At 52.8% G+C, this 24572-nt stretch overlaps 1 protein-coding gene across 2 annotated transcripts in view; it reads left to right on the top strand.

Annotated features, from left to right (window-relative positions):
- The window catches only part of Nol4l (nucleolar protein 4 like), a 119440-nt gene that overhangs the window by 32605 nt on the left and 62263 nt on the right, over window positions 1–24572 (top strand). For both annotated transcript variants that reach the window (XM_075962567.1, XM_075962566.1), the window contains exons 2-3: window positions 13748–13903; window positions 19403–19514. In XM_075962567.1, the coding sequence (XP_075818682.1) occupies window positions 13748–13903; window positions 19403–19514 (268 nt within the window). The remainder of the gene's footprint in view (window positions 1–13747; window positions 13904–19402; window positions 19515–24572) is intronic.

Below are 24572 nucleotides of genomic sequence, written 5' to 3'. Positions count from 1 at the left end.
TCTTTCACACAGCCTCCTCCAGATCACTCCTTCCCATTGCATCTTTAGGCAGCAGAAACGGCCCACCATGGCTCCTGTCAGCTTGGTCCTCTTGTTGTGGGTCCCCTCAGTACTGTTCTCACAGAAGCTGCTGGAGGCAGGAGCTGTAGTCAGGAAAGCTGTCGTTCTTGGAGCCTGGCCTGTGCTAAGTGCTTGGACACGCCCTTGCCTTAATCTTCAGAACCCCATGGGGTCAGTTCCCCTAAAAGCCCCATTTTAAAGAGAAACCAATGGAAGTTTGAGAAGATTTAGTCACATGTCCTGCCTGAGGTTACCAGCCAGTCTGCCTGAGCAGGAGCCCTTAGTTCCGGCAATCACATGCCAGGTACTGGGCTGAGCCCTGAAGACATTCCATCCTCTCTGGGACATCTACAGCACCACCTCGGCTGGGAAACTCAGGGATAGGCCCTGGGAAGCCAGTCACAAGAGGGTCAGACTTTGGTTTATGCTCTCTGGGGCCTGGTCATGCCTGCCACACTGATATACTGTGGCATGGCAGACTCCTCCCTCTGACCTATCTGGGAGGTTACTAGCACCCCAACACCTGAGCTAGCCTTCAGCCCTGGGAGGTACTGGCTAGTGGATGTGTAACAAATGAGGGAACAGATAGTTGGGGATATGGGCCCTGCCTCAGCCATTCTATAGTTATTTCCTGAAACCCAAAGGTACAGCCACCTCTCTCCTAGCCTCAGTGACCCCCCAGCACCCTGTTGTCCAGACAGCCCTGGAAGGAGCAGATCCATAAACATGAGGCTCCCCAAGTGCTCAGGAGGGACACTGGGCGTTGTACAAGTCCTCAATATTATTGCTTTATTGTCATTTAAATGGAGCCTGCCTCAAACAGGCCACCCAGTTCTAGCCACCAGCGCTGGACAAAACCTCCATTGAAAAGCCAATTACAATCACTCCGTCTAAATTGTCATGGATTTGTATAGAAAATTACATCTCCATTTAGTCCTGAAGCAACGTCCTGGGCACGGACAGAGGGGAGGCTGGCCCATTTACCTCGCCAGCTCAGCGCGGGTGCCGCAGGCAGAGAGAAAGCCCAAGCTGCCGGTCTTGGCTAGCCCAGGAACAAAGGCCAGTTTGTGGGGGCCCAAAGAGAAGCTGGGCCTCTGAGGGCGTCTCAGATTCCAGGCCTGGGACGATGGACCCTGCACTGCCAGCTGGTCTCCTCTGCTGGCAGCTCTGGCCAGACAAGCTTCTGACAGCCGGCTTTAGGCGGCCGTCAGCCCTGCCACTATCCAAGGGGCCTGGAGCTTGGCTCGTGTCCCCACTGCCAGAAAATGAAGGAGGTTAGCCTGGGGATCACTGGCCTAGGCTCTTGAGAGCTTGGGTCATTCATTCATTCATTCATTCATTCATCGCTGCTGCTAAAGGGCCTTTGGGCAGCCTGAAAAGCATAGTAGCACAGAAATGAGCTCCAGCCTCAGGCGTCCTGGGTTCCAGTCCAGACTCTGTCCTTAGTAGTCTTTTCGATTCTGAAATAGTTGTTGAGCACCTGTTCTGTGCCACAGAACAGAACATGGCTGCAGCCAGGACCAAAGGCTGCATCTCCTTGTCCCTTAAAGCAGTGTGCTCTTTTGTGAATGACCCAGACTCTGAAGAAATGAACAGGGACTCCCTGGGTTTTGTGGGAAGGGCTGTGTGAGTTGACAGTTCTAAGCAGTGCAGGCTGAAGAAACAGTACGTGTGCAGATGGGGGGGGCAGTCAGGCTGGCTGGAACAGCAGTGTGAGCAGCTGGTGCCTCGATGGGACACTTCTAAGACTTGGTTCACTTGAGCTGGGCGGTGGTGATGCACGCCTTTAATCCTAGTACTTGGGAGGCAGAGGCAGGTGCATCTCTGTGAGTTTGAGGCCAACCTGGCATACAAGAGATAGTTCCAGGACAGACTCCAAAACTACAGAAAAACCCTGTCTCAGAAAAACCCTGGTTTACTGGGCTGTAATGTGTACATGGTGGTGGTGCTGTTCCAGCCCCTGCCCAGGCAGACCTCAGAGTGTGGACACACTCACGCTCACCTTGTGCATGTGCCTGAAGCCAGGGGTTCTGATACCATGCACTGTGAGTATGACTGTAGTTAACTGTGTGTGAGACTGTCCCGTGACTCCATATGGTTGTGTGGCTGTGAGGTCATGTTCATGTATGCAGCTATGACTGCTATCGTGCATTGACAGTCACTCACATTTCCGATGGCCTCGCCCACACATAGTGTTCTCAGACTGGCTGTATGCGGCTGGGTCAGACTGTGTGCCATGGCCTAAACAATGTCTTGGCCCAGCGGAATACCTGGTTGGGAAGGCTGGCAAGCACAGAAGCTGTGCTAGGGCACGGCAGGTGGGTGCAGTAGGTAAGGAGGGCAGAGTTCCCCTCCTCCCCACCCAGCCCTACCAGGTAGACTGGCCAATGCAGAAACCCCATTAGGGACTGCTCTGTGTACAGAAAACAAGTTCTTCTGGTATCAGCTCAAGTTTGGCAGGAAGTGGCTTTTGGGTGGCAGGAAGTTGGATTCAGCTCATATCAGTGCCAACTGAGGGAACAGGAGAGCAGTTATCTAGGGTTAAACAGAGTTACCAAGAAGAGGGGCCCCCAACTCCCCATACCCGATAGTGTGGAGGGCCAGCCTACCCCTCCTGGTCATTTGCAATGATGGTGGAGGGCTGGAAAGAAGAACTGCCTCAGTCACATATCTGCTGGGTCTCAGAGCAGGCAGCCCCCCCCCCCCCGCCCACCTTTCCAAGGTCACCAGAGCCAGGTGCTCACAATTACCTAAAGATAAGAAAACCCAAGCCGAGGACCAGAGCTGGTAGGACAGAGGCATGCAGAGTCTGAGTGCTGGTAGAGACCTTCAGTATGCCCACAGTGTGGAAGCCAGCCCGTAGAGACCTGTAGTATGCCCACAGTGTGGAAGCCAGCCCGTGGAGACCTGTAGTATACCCACAGTGTGGAAGCCAGCCCGTGGAGACCTGTAGTATGCCCACAGTGTGGAAGCCAGCCCGTGAAGACCTGTAGTATGCCCACAGTGTGGAAGCCAGCCCGTGGACGTGAGGTTCTGAACCCATTTTCCAGATGTGAGGCACTAAGACCAGAATGCTTCACATGTTCAACCAAACCTGGGATCTAGGTTTGATTCTAAAGCACAGGTTTTTTCCAGATCACTTCCTGTGCACTGTGGCTGTCTAGAATGCGGTGCCCCGCTGAGGAGTTAGCCCAGTTGTCCAGGGACAAGCCAGGGTCAGACTTGAACAAGGTGGCTGCTTATACCATGCAACAGGGAGTGCTCAGCTCTGGCAGTGCAGACAGAGAAAGTCAAGGCCCTGCCTTTGGGCTGGTACTCAGCCACTGTAACTGGCCAGAAAGGGAGTTCTCCTAAGGCCCAGCCCTAGACCAGCTGTGTCCCTGACCCCTACTCGAGCCCCTGGCAAGGAGGCTGCTGGCCCTGTTCTCATCCTCAAAGCAGCACCAAGCTGTTCTCTGGCTGAGATGCTGATTTGAAACTCAGTTTGCATGTCGTTTGCACATTACTCAGTGTGTGTCAGAAGGTACGAACATCTCCCTTTCCGGGAGAGGGCTGCCTGCCGGAGGCCCCCCTGCCCTCCTCCAGACAGCAAAAATGCCAGCCGGCTAGACGGGAGCTACGCCCTGGCCTCTGACAGCACCCGCCTGCTGCCACCTCCCCCATTCCCTCCTCGAGCCAAATTTAGGCTGCTCTGCTACTGAGAGATGGGGAGAGAAGAGGCAGGAAACCCTGAGATGGAGGCTGCTAAGCCAAGGCCCCTGTATAGGGCGGGGCTGCCCCAGGGGTACCCTGTCCCTAAAGCCCTGGGCCTAGCCTCCCCACCCTCTTTTCTCACTAGAATGAAGCATAATTGGGGAACACTGGATTCTGTGCTGCAGTCCAGGGTGCTGGCTGCCTTGTCCATCAGGGATGTGAGGGGGGAGGTGAAGAAGAGGTCATGGCCAGGGCAGTGGAGAAGGGATCAAATAGCGTTCTCCTGCCCCAGACACTAGCTGCCATTGGTCCCAAGAGCTGGCTCTCCTTATCTGAACTTCCTGCCTTTCCTTGGCATGCCCCCCTTATTGTGGGGTGGGAGGCTCTGGGTCCAACTGAGTCTGAGGGGGACTGACCTCTTTCCTAAAGCATCCCAAGGCCAGCTTCCTGCCCTGGTTTGTCTTAGTTTTTCTATCTGGGAAACGGGGAGGGAATGACTTCCAAGTGACTGGGCTGAGACCTGGAAGGCTGGGCATAAATTAGGAACAGTGGCTTCAGGCCTAGAAGCTTCCTGGATTTTTCAGTGACTAGGAGAGGTGGCTTGTAACAATGCTAGGGACAGGACGTGAGTGAGCTGAGCCAGGAGAAACGGGAAAGAGGGGAGCTGGATTGTAGCCCCCTCAATACAGAGGTGGGTTATGGGCATGGATCCCTGAGTAGGGCTGCCAGGGTGTGGAGGCCAGCATCACTTTTCTGCATCTCTTTCCTCACCTGTAAAATGAGAGTGATAAATCCCCTGGGCTTCTGGAAGGTGAAATGAGGCACTGAATGTCTGGCACACAGTAGGTGCATCACGATGCCAGCCACCAGTGTGATTGTTTTGTCCCCCAGAGTAGTTGGGAGGTCCTAGAGTTGTCACAGATGTGAAGGGAAGGCATTGTGGTTCCGTGGCCAAATGGGAGCCATCAGGATGGGTGTTCAAGTCTGCATGACCCTGGGCAAATGGCCACACCCCGCTGAGCCTTGGGAGAGGAGCAGTGAGGCGCTTACCTCGGAGGGTCTGGGAGGACTGCACGAGCCCAGGCTTGGCACAGCGCCTGGCACATAGTGGGCAGTCCCTGAAGGTTCCAGTGGTACCGCCCCGCACAAAGGACAGGTGGGCAGCGTCGGGATGGAGGGCGGAGCAGGGCAGGTGTGTGGAGAGCGAGGAGGCGGGGCAGGAGCCGGGAGGGAGAGGGTGGACGGGCCCGCGCGCAGCAGGTGCGCGTGGGATGGGCGGGGCCCCCGAGCGGGCGGGGTCTCCAGGTGCGCGGGCACGCGCAGGGAGGCGGGTTCCCTGGGCGCACGGCCGCAAAGCGTCCCTGTGTCTTTAACGGCCCCCCTCCCCACGTCCCCCCCACCCCTTTGTGCACCCCCCCCAGCCGGGCTGCAGCCGCGGAGCCGTCCCCCCTGCACTGACAGCTGGTATCTAATTACTGTGTGAGAATGGAAAGTCAGGCTGTCCCAGCTCCGGGGAGAGGGGATTAACGTCTCCTGCAGAATACACTTCCTCTGGTGGGTTGCCATGGTTACTCTCATTACCTGCCTGCCCGCGAGGAGCCGCGCGAGCCGCTCCAGCAGGCCCTCCGAACCCGGGCCGGTACACACGCGCGCACGCGCACGCGCGTGAGCGCGCCTGTCTTCCCGCCCCTTCTCCGGGAGGGGGGGCCCACACGCGCGTGCGCCGTGGGGAGCGCGAGCGAGCGGTCTCACCCCTGCCCCTCATCCCGCCCTAGCAGCTGTCAGCGGCGCGCGCGGCCCCCCAGCCCCTGCGCGCGCTGTCAACAGTCATTAGCGCGCGCCGCGCCCCTCCCCCTCGCCCCCCCCCAGCCTGGGGTGGGGCCCGCACCTGGGGCCCCCTGCTCGTTAGCGTACCCGGGCCTCCCGCTTAGGTCCGGAGGGACCTGTCGGGCTCAGTGCCTCCTCCTTCTGCCTAGAACCCATTCAGCGGTCCGGTCCCCAATCCCAGTCCTCGGGAGCCGAGACTCCCGAGGGAAGCAGGACCCCAGAGTCTCAGAGGGCGCCCGTCCTGCAGTGGTGACGACAGCGGTCATTTATGAATGTCTCGAGAGGGCAGGCATGTTTGTGCTTCGTTTGGGGTTCCCGCAAGCCCTCCTGTGTGAGGTGGTAAAAGCCATGGTGCATATGGTGTCATTTCACACTTGAGGAAACTGAGGCGCAGCCCTCCTCGTCTGAGGGCAGGGCTGGCCTGTCGTCAGGTTCTGACTCACTTCTAGGAGCACTCTTATTGCTCAGATCAGCCAGACCCCTGCAGCCAACCCCTGACCGTGCAGTATCTCCCAAGGAGGACTTCGTTCCAGTCTGTCACCTATTTCCCCAGCCCATCTCTTTCCCAAAAACGTTGCTTTGGGTCGCTGCACTCCCTCCCCTTCCCCTACCCTGTCAAGAACCCCAGAGTTAAAACCAAAAAGAAAGAGAGAGAGAGAAAAGAGCAGAAAAGGAAAAGGCTACTGGGAGCATCTTGAAGGATGTGGCACCTCGCTGTGGTTTTGGGGTCCATCCCGGGCAATTTCTCAGTGGCCCAGGGAGTGCATGTCCGTCCTCGGCGTGATTTGAGAGAAGATAGAGGTGCAGCGAAGCAGAAAGGAGGTCTTGGAATATGTGAGGCTGTTCCAGATGGCAGGTGCGACTCGGTGGCAGTGCTCCGCACTAACAGTTGGAGATTGAGCACGAGGGTGGAGAAGAGGCAGGTGCTACATTGAGTCCTCCGTGCCTTGCATATGCATTTATTTATGGGGGGAGGTCCTCTGCCCCATCCAGGTCTTCAGAGCTCGGTGGCACTGGGGGCCAGAGAATTCCAGGGCGAGCCTCATTTTGAAGGGATTGCTTCTTTTCAGTTAGGTAATATGGTCAGGAGAAATAAACATCGTCACTCATATTTGAGCAGGGCCCTTCTTGGCCGTCTGATTGCCCCTTACAAATCCTCACCAGCTGCTCCTGGGACTCTGAGAGAGACTTTCAGAGCTTTGGCGAAGCTCTCTCATTTTACTTTTCCATCTCTCGGTTTTCTGTGGTTTTAAGATCTCCCCACCTCCTCCCTACCCCTCTGTGGCTCCCCTGCAGGGGGCTGACTCCTCCCTTGGGTTCTTTTTTTTTTTTTTTTAAGCTCCATTCAGGGCTTGGAGTAAGACTTAGGCAATTCCTTATCCTGAAACTTCCCAAATTCAAGTCCTGGTCAAATTGATTAAAGCGGGGAACAAGCCCTGTCAGTATCTGGGAGGAGCGTGGCCAGTGCCTTTTGCTGTGTTCTCAGCTTCTTTACTAGCTGGCCTAGATGGGATGGAGCAGCATCATTGAGTTTGCCTGCGCAATCAACCCCCTGAAGTCCCAAACTCCCACACAAGTGGAAGCCAAAGGTTTTTCCCCTGGGGTGTGTTCTGCTGACTGATGCCATCCTCCAGCAGCAATCCTGTTGATTTTCATGCCTCGTTAAGACTTGGATCTGGAATGCACCAAGACCACATATTTTAAGGACTTTCTCCATGGTTCCTTCCTCTCCCTTAGGAGGAGCCCACTTGAGAAATGTTCCTGCTTTTAGCAACATCCTCTCGACCATGGCCTTCCTGTGGCTGGGAAGCATGGTGCCCTATTACAGTGATGGTGCTGGACTGAAAGGTGCCCTGCGGATTGAAACGGTGTTCCCACCTCGATAAGTATGTAATGTATTACTACAGATGATGACAGAACTGCCGTCCATTAGCACTTGTACTGTGGTGGCTGTCAAGACCAGGGGTCTGTGGGAGATGGTCAAGATTCCATCAGAGGGCTTGACCTAAGGAATACTCCCAAAGATTGCCTTGAGGTCACTTGGCAGGAGCTTACTGGCTGGCTGAGTTGTACTGGTTCCTCTCATTGGTCTTCAGCCCTGTATATAGCAATCTCCTTTTGATGAGTATTCTGGTCACTTGAAGAAACTGAGCAATCCAGAAAATCCCTGTCAAGACCCTCCTAAAGTAACTTTGCCAAGAAGTCAAAGTGCGGGATCAGGCTTGCCAGGGGTCCCTGTCCATATCCCTGTAATCCACAGTTAGTCTCTGGGCAGATTTCTTGAATATATAGTAACATTGCCCAATAGGAGTCTTCGCCCCCCCCCCTTTGGGATAGGAAGCCTTTGCTAGAGATGAAAACATTAACACACAAGGCCTGGAAGCCCAGAACATGTCTCAGTTGTGGAGATGTTCTAATCAGCATTTCTCAAAATCTTTTTGCATTATCGTTGTTTGGGATAGACTTTTTAAAACCTCACAGCAAAGGCTTGGTAGACTGAGATAGACTATGAAAATATGTGCGTTTTGTTTGTTGTTTGTTTTTGGAGGCAGAATCTTACTTATGTAGCCTAGGCTGACCTTGAGCTCCCTGTACAGTGAAAATTGGCTTGAACTTCTGATACTCCTGCCTGTACTCTGGAAGTGCTGGTATCATGGGTGGAACTCATCATGTATGGTTTATGTGGTGACAGGGATTTCATGCATGCTAGACATGCACTCTACCTACTAGTCCATATCCCCAGCCCCCAAACATCCATTTTTAGCAACTGTTCATATGATTCTTTTTTTGTATGTTTTAGTTAATGTGCACTGGTGTTTTGCTTGCATATATATGTCTGTGTGAGGGTGTTGGATCCCCTGGAACTGGAGTCACAGACAGTTGTGAACTGCCATGTGGATCCTCTGGAAAAGTAACCAGTGCAGCTGCACCATCTCTCCAGCCCCCCTTTTTAAACTTTTGTTTGTTTTTGTTTTTCAAGATGGGGTTTCTCTTGTGTAGCCTGTAAAGCAGAGTAGCCTCGAACTCAGAGATTCGCCTTCCCCCACCTCCTGAGTATTGGGATTCAAGGTGTGTGCCACCACTGCTCAATTCTCATGCTGCTTATGTAGGACCCACACTTGGAGGATCAGAGTTCTAAATATTTTGAAACATCAGTTACAATTAAAGTGGACATTTTGTGATTGTTTCAGTTGCTTGGAAACCAACTTCTGGATCAGAATTCAAATGGGCTAGCTTTAAGGGAACTGGCAATGTCTAAGAAAGTTGGTAGTTCTACAATTTTCAAAATGAATATCATGTCCAGTTAGGTTAGTTTGGGTCTGTTTGGTTGTTCAGGAGTTGGATGGTTCTTTAGTATGTTACCATGGAAATGTTCTTTCTTACAGAGAAAAATCTCCCAATGTCCTTTCCCATGAAATGCTATAGAGTTTCTTACCATCATTCCCACCTGGCATTTCTGGAAGCTGGGAGAGTCAGGAGAGGCCAGGTCCCCTCTGATCCAGTCCCATAAGAAAAATGAAATTCCTTTCTCAGCACTGGATGATGCTGACTTGGGTCCTAGGCAGAAGTGGGTGGGCAGAGGCATCCCAAGGCTAAGGAGAACCAGAGCACCTGCCTGGTATGTACAAGGCCCTGGACTCAGAATCATCAGTCCAGGGCAGGGGGTGGGGGTGGACAAGGTTCCCAAGGCTATCAGGAAGACACTTTGTGTCCCCTTAACTCCTGTCTGTATTCCCAGCTAGAGAAGGAATGCCCCTCCTGCAGCATTTACCAGAAAGGTCACATGACCTTCATGGATGCAGGGCTTGTGACTGCTGACAGATTGCTTTGTTACCTTCTTCCTGGGGTTCTCGTTTAAGGCCAGACGTACATTCTGGTGTTCTTCCTTTAGGGTGTCACCCACACAATGACCAGGTGGCCCCAACTCACTAGAGGACTAACCTTGTGTGATCTGAGTTCTTGTTACAGGCCCTCCCCTACCAGAGACAAGACCCAAGGTTGAAAATAAGTAATTAGTCTTTTTTTTTTTAATTTTTGACTTCCTATATGGCCCCCAGTCTGGTCTGAAATTCACTAAGTAGCCGAGGTTGGACTTGTCCTTGAACTCCTCCTCAGAAAGTGCTGGGATTATAGGTGTGTGCCACCACGCCCTGCTGAGCAATCAGTTTTTAAAGAGGGAGTTAGTGATAAATGTTCCCTTGAAGTTTCCCTGGGATAATTTTATGGTCACACCGAACCAGGTGCAAAGCCACTGCTTACCCAAGTGTACCTAAGAATAGCAGGGAGGGTAGGCCAGGGACAGGGCAGGCACTCGGTAATATCTTTTGCTGTTCTATCTAGGTATATTCGTTTGGGGAGTTTTTTATTTGTGTGTTTGTGTTTTGAGGCAAGGTCTCACTTTGTAGCTCTGGCTGGCCTGGTACTTGATGTGCAGGCCAGGTGAACTTCAAATCCCCAGAGATTATGGGACTGAAGTGATGGCGCAGAGGTTAGGAGCACTGGCTGTTCTTCCAGAGGTCCTGAGTTCAATTCCCAGCAACCACATGGTAGCTCGCAACCATCCCTAATGAGATCTGGTGTCTTCTTCTAGCCGGCAGGATACATTCAGGCAGAACACTGTATCCATAATAAATCTTAAAATAAAAATCTCACAGAGACCCACCAGCCTCTGCCTCCTAAGTACCGGGATTAGTGGTGTGCACTAACACACCTAACAAACATTAGGTTGGACTCCAGAAAAACTTACTTGTCCAAGTTTGAGGACAGCCTAAGCATATTATTTGAGAATGAAATAAGACTATACATCTCTGAGTGTGAATATTATCTCCTGGGATTCAGTTTGTAGCTGACTAGATCAGAGTGACAAAGGCAAATTCCTAAGCACAAAATGGCTTAGCGGTTGAGAGCACTGGCTGCTCTTCCAGAGGCCCTGAGTTCAATTCCCAGCAATCACATGGTGGCTCACAACCATCTGTAATGGAATATGATGCCTTCTTCTGTCATGTGCAGGCATACATGCAAAATAGAGCACTCATGTGCATGAATAAATACCCCCCCTTTTTTAAAAAAAAGGTATATTAGAGGAGGCTGGGGAGATGGCTCAACTGGCTGCTTTTGCAAAGTGCCTGGGTTTAGTTACGTGCATTGACATGGTGGCTCACAACTGACTGTAACTCTAGTGCCAGGTGATCTGGTGTCTCTTTCGGCCTCAGTGGACGTCAGGCATACACAGGGTGCACATACATTTAAGCAGACAAAACATCCAAACACATAAATAAACTGGGATTTTATTTGCTTGTTTTTGAGACTTGTTATCACAGTATAGCCCTGACTGGTCTGGGACTCATTATGTAGTCTAGGCTATCATCAGACTCACAGAGATCCACCTACCTCTGCTGTCTGAATGCTGGACTAAAGGCTTGTGCCACCACAGCCAGCAGTGTCTTTTTAAAGAAATTCCCTATAACTGAGCTTGGGCTTGTAGCACACACTAGTAAGCCCAGCACTGTAGAAGTAGAAGCAGGAGGACTAGAGAGACAGCTCAGTGATTAAGAGCAGCAGCTACCCTTCCAGAGCATGTGGGTTCAATTCCCAGCAAACATAGCCGCTCACAACTGTAACTCCAGTTCCAGCATGTCTGACACAGCTCTTCGCATGTGTGGTGCACATATATATGTGCAGATAAAAAATATGCACAGATAATAAAAATAAATCTTAAAAACAAAATCTCTGTGAGTTCAAGGCCAGCCAGAACTGTCTCAACTCTGTCAGGGCAGTATTTGAAGATCTCCAAATGCTGGCAGTTACCAGTCAGCTAATAAACAAGCTGGCCATTGCTGAGCCCATAAAGACAGTTTAGGACTTCAGAGGGCTGGGAACCCCCCTCCCCCCGAGAAGGAGGTAAAAGTGAGTTCTGACGAGTTTGAACCTGGAAAGACATGTTATTATTTCATAGCTCATCTCGTAAGTGACCACCAGGGAAGCTGGAAGTCTGCCCACAGCGCAGAGCAGTGATGGTGGACCAGCATGTAGCCGCCCTGCACCCGTGCATTGTACACACACATATGTGCCTACACAGATGCCTGCTGTTTGAGGGGTCCCCACTGAAACAGATCCTGACTAGCAAGAGAGCTGTATCAGGCAGGTGCGGCCTTAGCCCAGAGTCATCATACAGAGATGCCCGGGGGTTCTAGGGTTCAACAGCCCATACCACAGATGCCCCAAGCTGGCCGATGGCTAAAAGGCTTTCCCATTCTACCATCGCTGCTTATCTGTCTGGAAAGCCAAGGGATAAAACAGAAGCCTGTCTGTTGCATGCTGCTAAGACCTGTATTCTTCAACTACAAAGTCTGAGGGCCTAAGCTATCTGTGCCTGTCCAGTTTCCAGGCATGTCCCAACCATCAGAACCTCCCAGAGTTGTAGAGTGCAGCTCTGTCACACACTCAGAAACTTGGCCAGTCACAAAGCACTTTTTTTTATACAGGGTCTCATTTCTTTTTTTAAAAATTATTTATTTTTATTCTATGTGCATTGGTGTCTTACCTGCATGTATATCTGTGTGAGGGTGCCAGATCTTGGAGTTACAGGCAGTTGTGGGTGCTGGGAATCGAACCCCATTCCTCTGGAAGAACAATCAGTGCTCTTAACTCCTGAGCCTTCTTTCCAGCCCCAGGGTCTCTCTTCTTTATGTATCCCTGAATGTCTAACTTGCTATGTAGACCAGGCTGGCCCCAAGCTCACAGAGATATACATGAAGGCATGCACCACCACACTCATTCCAAAGCGTTCCTCAATAACAGTGTTTATGGGAACAGCCCTGCCTGCCAGGCTTGGTACAAGTGCTGCGCCCGCTCCCGTTTTGTCCTCATAGAAGTTTGTAGGCAATAGGGTGCTTTCTTCCCCTTTGATAGATGAAGAGCGCGAGGCTCAAAGATGCAGGATAACCAGCTACTCAGGGCCACACGGCCCCTACATGGTGGGGTGGAGCATGTCCACACCGCGTGGCTCTGCTGCTGGTAGCCAGCTGCCTGCTCAACTGCAGTCGTTCATCCATCACCCCCCATGTGCCGGGCGTTTTTCTTGGTGTGAGCCAGCAGATGAATCCCACACCTCCACAGGGCTGCTGTCCTTGAGCATGCCTCCTCTGGGGAGGGATTGTCTTAGAGTTGTATCTTTGGGTGCATCATCCAGCCCCTTGCGCACTGTTTGTTCTTGATCTCTGAAGTCCCCTAGAGCCGTCCCAATCTTCCCCTAGGGAGATGATGGCTGAGAGCTGGTGTCCCCAGATCCGTGGACCTCGTATTCTGAGGGCCAGGGAAACACCTTCATGGCGCACTGGCCTCACCTAGAACTCAAGCCTTGTAGTCTCCCTAAGGCCTCTTTCCTCAGGGGTGTGGCGCCTGGGGCGGGGATTCAGGTGCCTCCCACAGCTCTCCACCGCAGCCGCTGCAAGGAACTCAGTCTTCACCTTGGCATACCTTGTTGGGCCAGCCTGAGAAGAGGCTTGGGGCCCGTAGCCATCAGGCTCCTACCCCTGCCACGTCCACATGGCCTCCAGCCTGTTTTTCTGCGCATCTCCCCACACAAAGAGCCTGGGTGCAGTGGCTGGCTTCAGCTGCTGAAGTGGGGAGGGAGGAAAGCAGTGAAAAGCTCTTCCGAAAGGCCTGGGCGAAGGCAGGAGCCACCCAGGTGATGGGAGCTGGTCCCCTGGGACCCCGACCCAGGACCACAGTGAAAGGTTACTGCTAATTGGCAAGCTCCTGATGGGGCCCCGCATCTATTTAGCACTCCCCCTCCCCAGAGACTTCTAGGATGGTCTTGGCACAGCGTGTGATTCGAGAGCTCTCTGGGAGTCTGGCACAATCTGTCTGAATTGTGAACATTGAGCCTCTTGGTTTCCTAATTTGTACTGGTGTTGTCGTGTTCCTCTGCCCATTGTTGCTGGTAGATTTAGGAGCCCCTCAGCCACCCTGACTTTGGTACCCTCCCCCAGACCCAGCGGGCGCCCTTTTCTCTCCAACCTCTAGCCAGACTGTTGGAGGCCATGCTGGGCCAGGGAGCAGCAAAGTCCCTACCCCCCTCCCCTGACCTGTGGCCTGGCCTCAGGGCCCAGCTCTCACCCACCATCAGCCCTGACACTAACACCGCTTGTCCATCCTGTCACAGGGGGCAGATGGCCTGTCGGAGCCCGAGGGCATCTCTCTGAAGCGGGTTGCTGTGGTGGAAGATTTCTTTGACATCATCTACTCGATGCACGTGGAGAGCTCCGCAGAGCCAGGCAAAGCCCCCAAGCACGCTGGGCAGAAGAAAACCTACCGAGCGGTGAGATTTCTGTCTCTGCCTCTGCTGGCAGCCCCAGGCCTTGGCAGGAGGCCATGGGCTCCGCACATGTTGGGCGGGAGGCGGGGCAGGGAGCTGAGGCGTGATGAAGCGGCCTTTGGGGATCCAGGGGGGCATGGGGCAAGGGCATGGCAGCCAGAGATGGCTCATAGGGTGAGGGGCGGGCTCTGCGGTCAGAGCACAAAGGAGAAGCAGGTTGAAGGGAGGGAGAGGGAGAGAAGGAGAGGGGTTGGGCAGGGCAGGGAGGAAGCCCTCCTTCCCCAGTTTCAGCCTCTTGTAGCCTGCTGGGGGAGCACAGATAATAAGAATTGCAGGGGCCAGTGCTTCCACAGCATGGCATGGACCGCTTGCCAGCCTGCCCTAGATGCCTCCTGCGTGTGAGCTTAGCCAGGTTACCGCACACTGTCAGCCAGCCCTGTGAGTTCCCCAGAGGCTCTGGGTCTGAGGACCTGCTTCCTACCTTCAAGAGGTTACAATTTGGAGCCAGAGAGGCTGAAGGCAGAGAGATAAACACAAAAGGAGAAATGTCTCCATGACCTGCTTTGAGAGAGCAAGAACCCCATTCCTGGGGGACTTCATGGAGAAGGCAACATGTATACTGGCTACCTCTAGGAGGGCTGAGAGGAGTGGAATGGCTCCCTAGAGAAAAGGTACACACCAGGGAGTTGGAAAATAGAGCAGTGGCCCCAACCTTCAGGAGCCTGCTAGGCCAAGGCCCCCTCCCGTATTGGCCCCACACCAGTCTATACCTGCGGCTCATGCCCAGGTCTGAGTCCACAAGCCAGACATTGTATTCTCAGCTGAGTCCTTAAGGCCCTCCGGTGACTAAGGCACTGTGGTCCATTTCCTAGTTAAAGGAACAGACCCAGAACCTCCAGCCTCCTGTCCGAGGTCACACAGACCCTGAGAAGCAGTAAGCTGGTGTCTTCCAGGCCCTCCATGTTGATCTTCTCTTTAGAATCCTATAGTTCTGTCTTTCTAGGGCCAGGCTTGCCCCTACACCAGGTGTGAATGTCTCTTGTGTGTAGACAGCCTTGGGCAGTCGTGGAGATGGCCCGTGTAGTATGATTTCCCCACATGGCCCAATTCACAGAATCCAAAATTCTAGAGATCCTTGTTCTCAGGTGATGGCCTTTGTCTGAATGGTTATTTAGCTCCTTGCTTTTCACGCAAGCCTGTGCACCATGCGAATACAGTACCCATGGAGACCAAAAGACAGCATTAGGGACTGGAGTTATAGATAGTTGTAAGTTGCTTTATGAGTGCTGAGAATTGAACCTGTGTCTTCTGGAAGAGCAGCTGGTGCTCTTAACCACTGAGCCATCTCTTTTTAGGATGGGTCCTCTGCTAGGGGCCTGGAGAAGTGAGGAACCAAGTTGAGGGCCATAGGACTGTCACCCTGTCTTCCCACCCCTCCTGCTGGCAGTATATATGCCCATGAGAAAGGAAGCCAGTCTGAGGTTATTTCCAAATGAGGCTGTAGAAGGGAGGACCATCAGTCTGAACCAGCAGGGTCCCCTTGGAATCGAGAAGGCAGTGTTTGCTCATCATTGAGTCTAACGTAGTGCTGGGCCCATATGTCAGGCTGCATCCTCAGTCCTTTCCAGTTTCACCTTCTAAGTCAGATCCATATAAAGGCCACAGGCATGAAGCAGGGCCTTCTGTGAGCCCCATTTTAAGGTGAGAGCCACAGCCTGCCTGAGGTCACCCAGCTGGGGCAGAACCTGGCAACTGACCAGTATCTATGCTTCCTTGCCACAGGTCTCCTGAGGCAAACTCTCATGCCAGCTACTGGCTATTGTCAGGCACGTGGGCCTGACTGTCTGGATCTGGTGGCTTCCCTGGCTCCTTAGTGCCTAGCACCAAACCTTGTTCACAGGCAATCCTCAATGGTGTCTGAGGCCTCTGAGACATCCGGTCTTGCTAGCCGTTGTGTGCTGGACTAAGTGGATGAACAGCTAGCCCTTTACACTTCCTGGCTTCTGGTGTGTATGCTGCCATGTGCCCCATTTCTCTGATCAGCCTGGAGCTGGCACATGACTGGCATGGAGCCAGCTGGGCTGCACACACAGCTGGAATTTCAGCACAGGGCCAAGGCTGAGCCCAGCAGGCCAGGTCCCTTCTGCAGTGGTTCAAGGCCAAGGAGCCGGTGTTTCCTGTTCCCCCTGTGCCTCTCCACTCTTCTCTCTCTCTCCTATCTGCCACCTTTCTTGTGCCACCCTTTCTGTTTCTGGGGCAGAGGTGGTACCTGGATGCCTTGTTCTTTTCGTCTTATCTGCTTCCATTTCCCTCCACCCCAGCCTAGCTCCTCAACCTTGCTCTGCAGGTAGGAACTCCCCCACCCTGCCCATTGCCTTTAGAAAGAGCCCCCAAGCAAACCCTGTGCTGACGGCTGTAGAGAGGCACAGCCTGGCACTGCAGGGTTTCATCAAGCCCTCGGATGAGCGGTTTTTGGATCTGTCACTGTGTATTTTGCCAAAACTGAACCCTGGGTCTGATTTTCCATCTTTAAGGCACAAGGACTTGAAAATTTTTCCAGGCCTGAAGTATCTTAAGGGGTTGGGAGACAGTAGGGGACTGGGCAGCCGTGTTCGTGGCACTAAGGGAGGCCAATTCTTCAGGAGAGGAGAGAGTCTTTCTAGCAACGCCATGAATTAGAGAGGAAGGGCTATGAGCTTGTAGGGCCTGGAGTCTTTAAGAGTCAGGAAAAAAAGGCATTTCCGTCAGATGATACAGGGGGAGCCCCCTTTTGAGCAGGGAGCCCCACCATAGCCTTCCAAACAAGGTAACCTGACAGTCCAAGGATCCCAGGAGCTTCACTGAAAGTTCACTAAACACACAGAAAGTTCAAGGTTTCTTCAGTTCCCTGAGCCCTTTTCTCAAATACTTCCCTGATCTCTCTCAATCAGGGTTGGAGGAACCCTTTCACTTCCTCTTCCCTCCAGGGACGCTAGAGGCCAGATCTGGCTACCCAGGCCACTTTGGAGTTGAGGCCAGATGTGGTCAACAGCTGTTCCAGGCCCACCATGGTGCTAATCCACCACAGGGCAGAAGGAGGATCTCGTAAAGTGGTGCAAATCCCCACGCCACCCCACCCCACCCACCTCGTTGGCTTCTGAGTTGGGGAGCAAAAATGGGCCTTGTAAATCAGGGACTTGGCAGGTAGCTTCTGCTCTCTCCCTGCCCATGAAATCTCTCAGTTTTTAACACTGGGGAAAACAGAAAAGGGAAATCCACACATGGTTTCAAGGTCCCAGCAGGAGACTCTGAGAGCTACTCAGCAGGCAGATCAGGGCAGCTGAGGGAAACCTAACTGGGGACAGGGCCCAGCCCTGGAGCATCTCCTTCCAAACTATACAGGCAGCTCTCTGGTTCAGTTTTGTACATGTGTATCTATTTCTAAAACAGGGTCTGGAGCCATCTGAAAGCCACCATCCTCCTGACAAGATATCTTGTGAGGATTGCCTTTCTGGTCTCGTGTGTGTGTGTGTGTGTGTGTTCATTTTGTTCCTGTGAGTATGTGGCATCCTGGCACTCAGGCAGAAATAGAGGCTCCATTTCTAGTCCTGGACCAACCAAAGGGTGAATCAAAAGATGCTGGTGGTGGAATAAGAGAAGAGGGACTGTGTGTTGTCCGTGTGGGTCTCTCTGGTCATACAGAACTGCTTCCCCAGGCTTCCTTCCACGCTCTGCCCAGCCCTCTGATAGCTCCAAGGATTTCTCACCTCTCTTATTCCCCTGTGGGACCCAGGGTCGTAAGATGCACAGCCAAGACCAGGAGACCGTCTTGGTCACCATCCCACCCTGGAAATAGACTTTTGTGTATGCTGCAGGCCAGGCAGCAAGAATAGCCATTTTCATCCTGTGTGCAGCGCTAAGCAGAGCAGCGGGGCCAGGGGAATTTGTTGAGTCCTCTGAAGTAACTGTCCAGTGCAGGTGAGCAGGGAGGCTTCACTAGACTCTGGCGTGAGCCTCCACCTCCTCCAGCTTACTATGGCTCTCTTCCCCACATCCACTCAGTCCTTCTGAGGCCCAACTTTGGGAGCAGTATTTCAGGGGTGTCCAGGACCTCATCTTTTGGCCAGTCAGTCTGGGCCTTGGCTCTGTCTGGACCTCTCTCTTTTCCTCTTGCCCTTCTACAGTCGAGCTCACTATTCCCAATCAGCATGCTCTGAAAGGGACTTCAGGTCTCTAGGCAAGGATGAAGATGCCCACCTTCCTAGCGGAAAACCCCCACCTTCCATCCCTTATTCCCAACCTTGTCTTCTTCCTCCACTGTGGATCTTCCATTTGTGGCTGCAGCCAGAGATGCGAGGGTTGGCCCTTGTCCTTGACCTCCAGAGCAAGGCAATCAGGCAGGGGATTTAGAAGGGAGATAGCTCATCAAAGAGACTGCCTGCTCTGCAGAGCCTCAAATCAGCTGAGAAGTAACAACTGTGTCACCAAAATTAACTTGAGTTTGCAGCTGGCAGGAGTAGCCATGGAACTAGCAGGCCAGTGGCTGGGCTGAGAGCCTTGAAGGTTTGTCAAAGGGAGCTGCTGCAGGACAGCAGCTCACCCTAGCTAGCCACCTACATACCCCAACTCTCCTTTCCTCTAGCAGCAGAGATTCAGAATGCCCTTGAGTCCTTATCCTTGGTCCCTATAGAAGCTGACTGTGTGCTGGCCACAGGCAGACCCAGTGCCGTCCAGAGTGGCCCCAAAGCCCTAACCCCAACTTTCTTGTAAGGACAGGAATGCTTGGTGATGCTGCCCCCTAGTGGAGAGGAACGGGAGAACCGGGCTCTCGGCAGCATGGAAGGGGATCAATGGCTTCACATGAACAGCCAAAGAAGAACCAGAAAGTTTCCCAAAACCTAGAGTAAAGTTGACCCTCTTACTAGATTTCTAGGCCCACACCCACCCTTCCTGCTTCCTACCCAGCCTTCTCATGTTCTCTCCATTCGGTCTCCACTTCCTCCCTCACCAGCTCGCCTCCCTCGTTGTGGGATGGTGTGAACTGCAACACTGCCTCTCAGGAGTTGTGTGACCTCAGCTGAATCTTTAGTTACAAGGATGAACATAAGGTCCCCAAGTAGTACAGTGTGGAAAACTGGATGCCCCCAAATCAGCCTCCAATAGCTCTGCTGGAAAAGGCTCTTGGCCTGTGAATTAGCCAGGACATCAGTGGTGGACCTTGGGCTCTGTTAGTAGAAGTGGGTCTTAGTTTATACATCTCGGAGCAAAGGTTGTGTTCTAGAGCAACGTTCGTAAGCTCACCCCTTAGTGGCAGCAATACAATGTTCTAAGAAGAATATTACTTATTAAAGTAATATTATTAAATGTCTAAATGCTTTTCATTTGCAGTTTTTAATCTTCTTTATTCAAGTTTTAACAAACAAGTGGCTCATCTTACAGCAAGGAATGGAGGCCATTGGCCTTGTTGCTGGTGACTCAGATGCCTCCAAGGTGGCACATGACGTGAAAACTGTTTTCTGGCAGATCGCGGAGACCTACGCCTTCCTCCCCAGAGAGGCTGTGACTCGGTTCCTCATGAGCTGCACGGAATGTCAGAAGAGGATGCACTTTAACTCCAGCGGCCCGGAGCCCAAAGGTGGGGGCCCCTGTTCCCAGAAGCCAGTGTGCTTGGTGGTACTGCCCCAGAAACCTTGTTTGGATTCATTTAACTTTTTAATTAACTACTTGTTTGCTTATTTGTTTTTGAGACAGAGTCTTACTGTGTAGCCCAGGCTGACTCCGAACTCCCAGCCTTCCAGCCTCGGCATCTCAAACGCTGGGATTATGTGTGCACCACTACACAGATTATTTGTTTCGGGGGGGGGGTTGTTTTTTTAACATTGTTTTACTTAAGTCAACAACCCATCCATCCTGCCTTTCAAGGCCTAGGCTAGCCTCTCTCCTCCCTCCTCATTTCTGGTTAGAAATGGGTACCCTTGCTGGGTGGTGGTGGCACACGCCTTTAATCCCAGCACTCAGGAGTTTACAGAGCAAGTTCCAGGACAGGCTCCAAAGATACACAGAAAAACCCTGTCTCGAGAAACTGAAGAAAAAAAGAAAAGAAAAGAAAAAAATGGGTCCCCTTCCTGTTCTCTGGGCACTGCTGTCCAAGCCACTTGGCCTTGCCCCTGGGGCTGTTTTTCCTCTCACATACACACGGGTCTTGGTCTCTGAAGAGAGACGCATACCCCGTGAGTCATGTTCCTCTTACCCTTTGGCCCTTAACACCTTCTAGTGTTGGGTCCTCACTGAAGTCTGCTCCCCCCCTGTGCACAGCCATGTGACCTCCAATCAGTAGACCAGTGAGGCCTGATTAGAATTGAAAATGGACAGACCACTTGTGAGTAGATGAAGTTGCCCCTTGCTATGTTCAGCCCAATGAGAACATCAAAGGTACCCATTCAATATCTCCCCACCCTGTCAACCATAACAGCCCATCAGATTTGTCTAGCTGCAGCTGGCTTTAACTGTAACACAGGCCAGCACATTTTCATGGCTCTAGTGTGTCATGGGTTGGAGGGACACTGATCAGAGTTCTAGGCCCTTCTCCCATAACATGCTGTGCCTCTTCTGGCTTCAGGCCTGCAAATGATGAGCCATGGTCAGCAGGGCAAGGGGGGCCGGGCAGTGGCCTGACCATGAGAACAAAGTAGGAATGGAGAGGAAGCCACTTATCCAGGTAGGACTTTTGTGGCCTCCACCCACCTAGGGAGGAAATGTCAGCCATGTGATGATAGCCAGGTTACAGGAGCACAGGCAGTAGGCAAGGTTTTCCTATGTGTACCCCTGAGGCACCTGAGCAACTTGTGATACCAGCTGACTCACCAAATGAAGAGAATCTGCTGCCTGGGAATCACTAGTCCGTGGATGCCTGTCAGGCACATTAACCAGAACCCATTAATGCTCTTCTGTTGCTGAGAGCAGGCTCCTGGGCCAGGCGGTGAGGCTGTAGGCCTCAGCTCTGTCTTTGGGGTTCGGAAGTGTCCTTACTCTGAGGACTAGTAAAACTTGAGCTCTAGCATGGGAGAGTGACCCTAAGGGATGCTTGGCACACTATCACATATAACCTGACCCCAGGGTCAAGCCAAGATAATCCTTGGCCCTGCCAATGGGCCTGGAGAGCTTTTCTCTGTGTACGCCCAACACTGCAGGTTTAGGCCCAGTACTAACTGCCTGTATCCTGCCCACCCAAGTATGCTGGTCCTCTCCTGTTCCTGCCCTAATTGTTTCCATAGCAACTGGAAGAGTCAGGCACAGAACTGCTGCCTGAAGGAACAGAGGCAAGGCTACCCTGGGGGACTGTTGGCCTCCCAGCTCTCCTGCTCAGCTTCCAACTGTGAGGAGGGTGCTCCTCCCCAAAGGCTGCAAGGTCCACAGGAGCCTAGCAGCAACTTGCTCCCTCTCCACTGGTTGCCTCCACCTTAGGAGGGTCCTTCCCACCTCCAAACCCCAGAAAGGAGGAGAAGGGGGGCTGCTCACAGCTGGGAATTGCATAGAATCTAAACCAGCTTGAGGACTATGTGCTGAACCTCTCTCCTGGGCTTGTCTTGACAGGAGAGAGGACAGGTGCCTGCCCATCCTCAGTCCTGGGCAGCTGACCTTCCCACTGCAGAGAGAGGGCTACAGGAAGTCAGACAGCGCACAGCCTGTGGAAGAGTAGGCACCAGGCCAGGGGTTCTGGTGTACAGTCCTGTTCCTGCTGTGTGTCCCACAGCAGGTTAGGGAACCTCTCTGAGAATCTGTTGCTCATAATAGCCATGAGTTGTCAGTCCTGGCATACAGCCAAGGAAACCAAGACCCCAAGAGGTGCTGGGTGAAATCACTCATCCAGGTTTCCCTCACCCATCTCCCTAGAGAGGAAAGCAGCAAAACTGTCCTTGTCAGCAGAGTGGAGGGACGCACTGTGCAGGGCCTGCGACCTGGATTCCATTGTTAGGTTGTGGTGCTCAGGCCCAGGTGGCTTCCCCTCCCCACCTAGACTCGCAGCCAGTGGCCATAACGGTAAGGTTAACCCCCACCCTCAGCAAAATAGCTGGGTCCACACATGCGCTAGATTTCAAGGCTGCTAGTGAGGAAGTCTGGAGTCTGAATGGCTCCCTCTCTGCTCCATGGCTTGGGGCATCAGCCCCTATCTAAGTCCTTGTCGCCAGTTTTCTCCCTGGCAGGAGAGATCTCTGCCCTATGTGTTCTCTCAGCTTGCATCGCTACCTGCTAGCCCTCCCTTCCCCCAGAGGCAGGCCTCTTATTCCTGGCCCAGGAAGGTGGGGAGGAGGGGGGACAGGGGACAGGATGGAGTCTTCTCTGGAGGCTGCTGGTAGACTGCCCAGCTTCCTGGCCTCATGCTGGAAAGAAAAGGAGGAAGCAGAGTGGCCCCAGTGAGTGGCCTGTCCCCAGCAGAATGTGGGGCCCAACAGCCCCCAGCTCCCTACAACAAAGCAATCTACAGTGGATCTGGAAGTCCTTGTATTCCAGGGCCTCTACACCACAACCTCTCCAGCCAATCCCAGGGGAACTCATCTTCAGAGCAGCCTGACTTCCTGGGCAGAGGAGCCTCGGAGGGCACATTCCTGCTTTCTCTACTGTGACATGGTTGCAAACTCTGAGCTGACAGTGAACAACGTGGGCTGGGCTTCTGCTTCCTTAGGAGCATGTGAATCACCAAGCCAGACTTCTCTGTAGTTCGCAGGACCATGCTGGCCTTCCAGAGCTTCCTGTGCTTTCCAGTCCCGTCCTGCCCATGGCTCTCCTCAGTCTTGTTGGCTGGCCTTTTCTCTCCCCATTCTCATACTCTGTGTGACAGTGGGAGGCTGCATAACCTTTCTGTGTGGTGTTGTCCTAGCTGCAAAAAAGGGGCCCATCTCCTGGGGCCTTTGGGTCCCTGTGGAGTCCTTAGGACATGCTCAGTTCTTCTTGGCTGAGGAATCCACTTCATGCTCTTTGAAAAGCTTTCTTGAGCTACTCCAGGGTGCTCTTGACTCTAATGGATGCCTATATACCCTACCTCACCCTGTCCACCCCTCCTATTTTCTCAGCCTCTTTTTCCCCTTCAGGCAGTGAGCAGTAAATATGAGTGGTGTGTGATGTGGATGTGTAAAAAGTGCCCACTCTGCAGGCCTCTGGAGCGCGCCCATCCGTTGACCTTCCTTCCACCGAGGCTCGGGATCCCTGTTTTGTCTCTGTGTCTGAACTCCACAAGGCTGGCTGGTCTTGTGGCTTTTCTGCTCCTCTTGCACATGCCCTTCAGTGCCCAATAGAGCTCTTATGCCCCTCCCCCCGGCCAATATTTGGACACTTCTGTCATCTCTGAACTGAGGAGTTCTTTAGGTAAAAGGTTGTGAGAATGGGCGCCTGGAGAATGTGAAGACTGGTCGTTCCCTTTTGGAATCTGTGTTGATTGGCAGGTACCATTTGTATCCACTGTGGAGCTGAGTGTGGCTTGGCCTGTTCTATCCTGGGCAGAGCCCAAGTTGTTGATCCTTTCCAGAGCCCCAGAGAATTAGGCTGAGCACTTGGGCTGGTTTCCATTTTCCTTGGCAAGGAGGTGCTGAAACATTGCTTAGGGGAGCTTCCTCAGCCTCTCTCCCAGCAGCCTGCTGGATCACTTAGCCTCTGTAGGTGATGCCTCTTAGCTCTCCTCTCTCCATAGTAACAGCATCCAGTGCAGTAGCATCGAGCAATATGGCCTGGGCACAGAGGAGCACTCTGTTCAGAGAGCCAAGAGAATTCCCTTCTTCCTGTTTACACCCTGCCTTAGCTTGCCTGGCGCGGCATCTTTCCCACCTGTGAGCATCATTACAGTGGGTATCCATCAGTCTTGCTGCTGTTACTTCTCCACTCACCATATCCAGAGCTCATGTGGTTCCCCCAGCCCTCTGCCTTTCTCCTTGCTGTGATGAGCCAGTTCTGACCTCCCATGCCAGCTCCATGGCTCCCTTCCTCACTGGGAATGTCCTCTGCCCACCTTTGTACTGCTGCCCCAACAAAGTGCTCACTCCTGGAACTGGGTGACTAAGTACTGCATAGCAACCAACGCAGGTGTTTCTGACAGCTGTTTGTCTGCTTCCCTGCCACAGGGGTATTGCCCACCTCTTCCAGAGCAGTCCCAGCTCCTTCTGGGTCCCAGAAGCATTTTCCGCTTTCTGGAGATTCTGGGGAGCACAAACCAGGGAAAACCCTTCCCTTCTGCCTACAGCTCACCAGCCTGGCTGCTGCTGCTCTTCTTATTTTTCCCTAGGCTAAACTGTCATCTGCTTTCTTACTGCTTCTTGATAAGCAGCTCTAGCATTCAGGTACGGTGTAAGCTGCCTCAGGACTTCTCACCTGTGTAGATGACCAAGGCCATTGTGTGGGTGGGTGGCCCTTCACAACCTCCACGTTGTCCAACAACTTCATACTGGACAACTTCACCTTTGAAGGAATTAAAGTGAAGTCGCACTTCTCAGCCAGAAGTGCCATGATTTGGAGACAGGAGCGTGACTCTTGTCTGTGACCCCCATCTCACTGTCCCTGGAATGGTTTATCTAATAATTGGGCTGCCTCCAACCCAATCTGTCTTGGCAGAGCAGGGCTTAAAAGCTCCCTGGAGTTAAGGAAATCAACTCTAGGTTAATGGTGGTCTATTGAGGAAAAGACCAGCTCCGTTTTCCTATAAGCG

Source organism: Microtus pennsylvanicus, chromosome 2 (genome assembly GCF_037038515.1).
Source record: "Microtus pennsylvanicus isolate mMicPen1 chromosome 2, mMicPen1.hap1, whole genome shotgun sequence".
Lineage (NCBI taxonomy): Eukaryota > Metazoa > Chordata > Mammalia > Rodentia > Cricetidae > Microtus > Microtus pennsylvanicus.
This window is presented reverse-complemented; position numbering and strand designations above follow the sequence as displayed.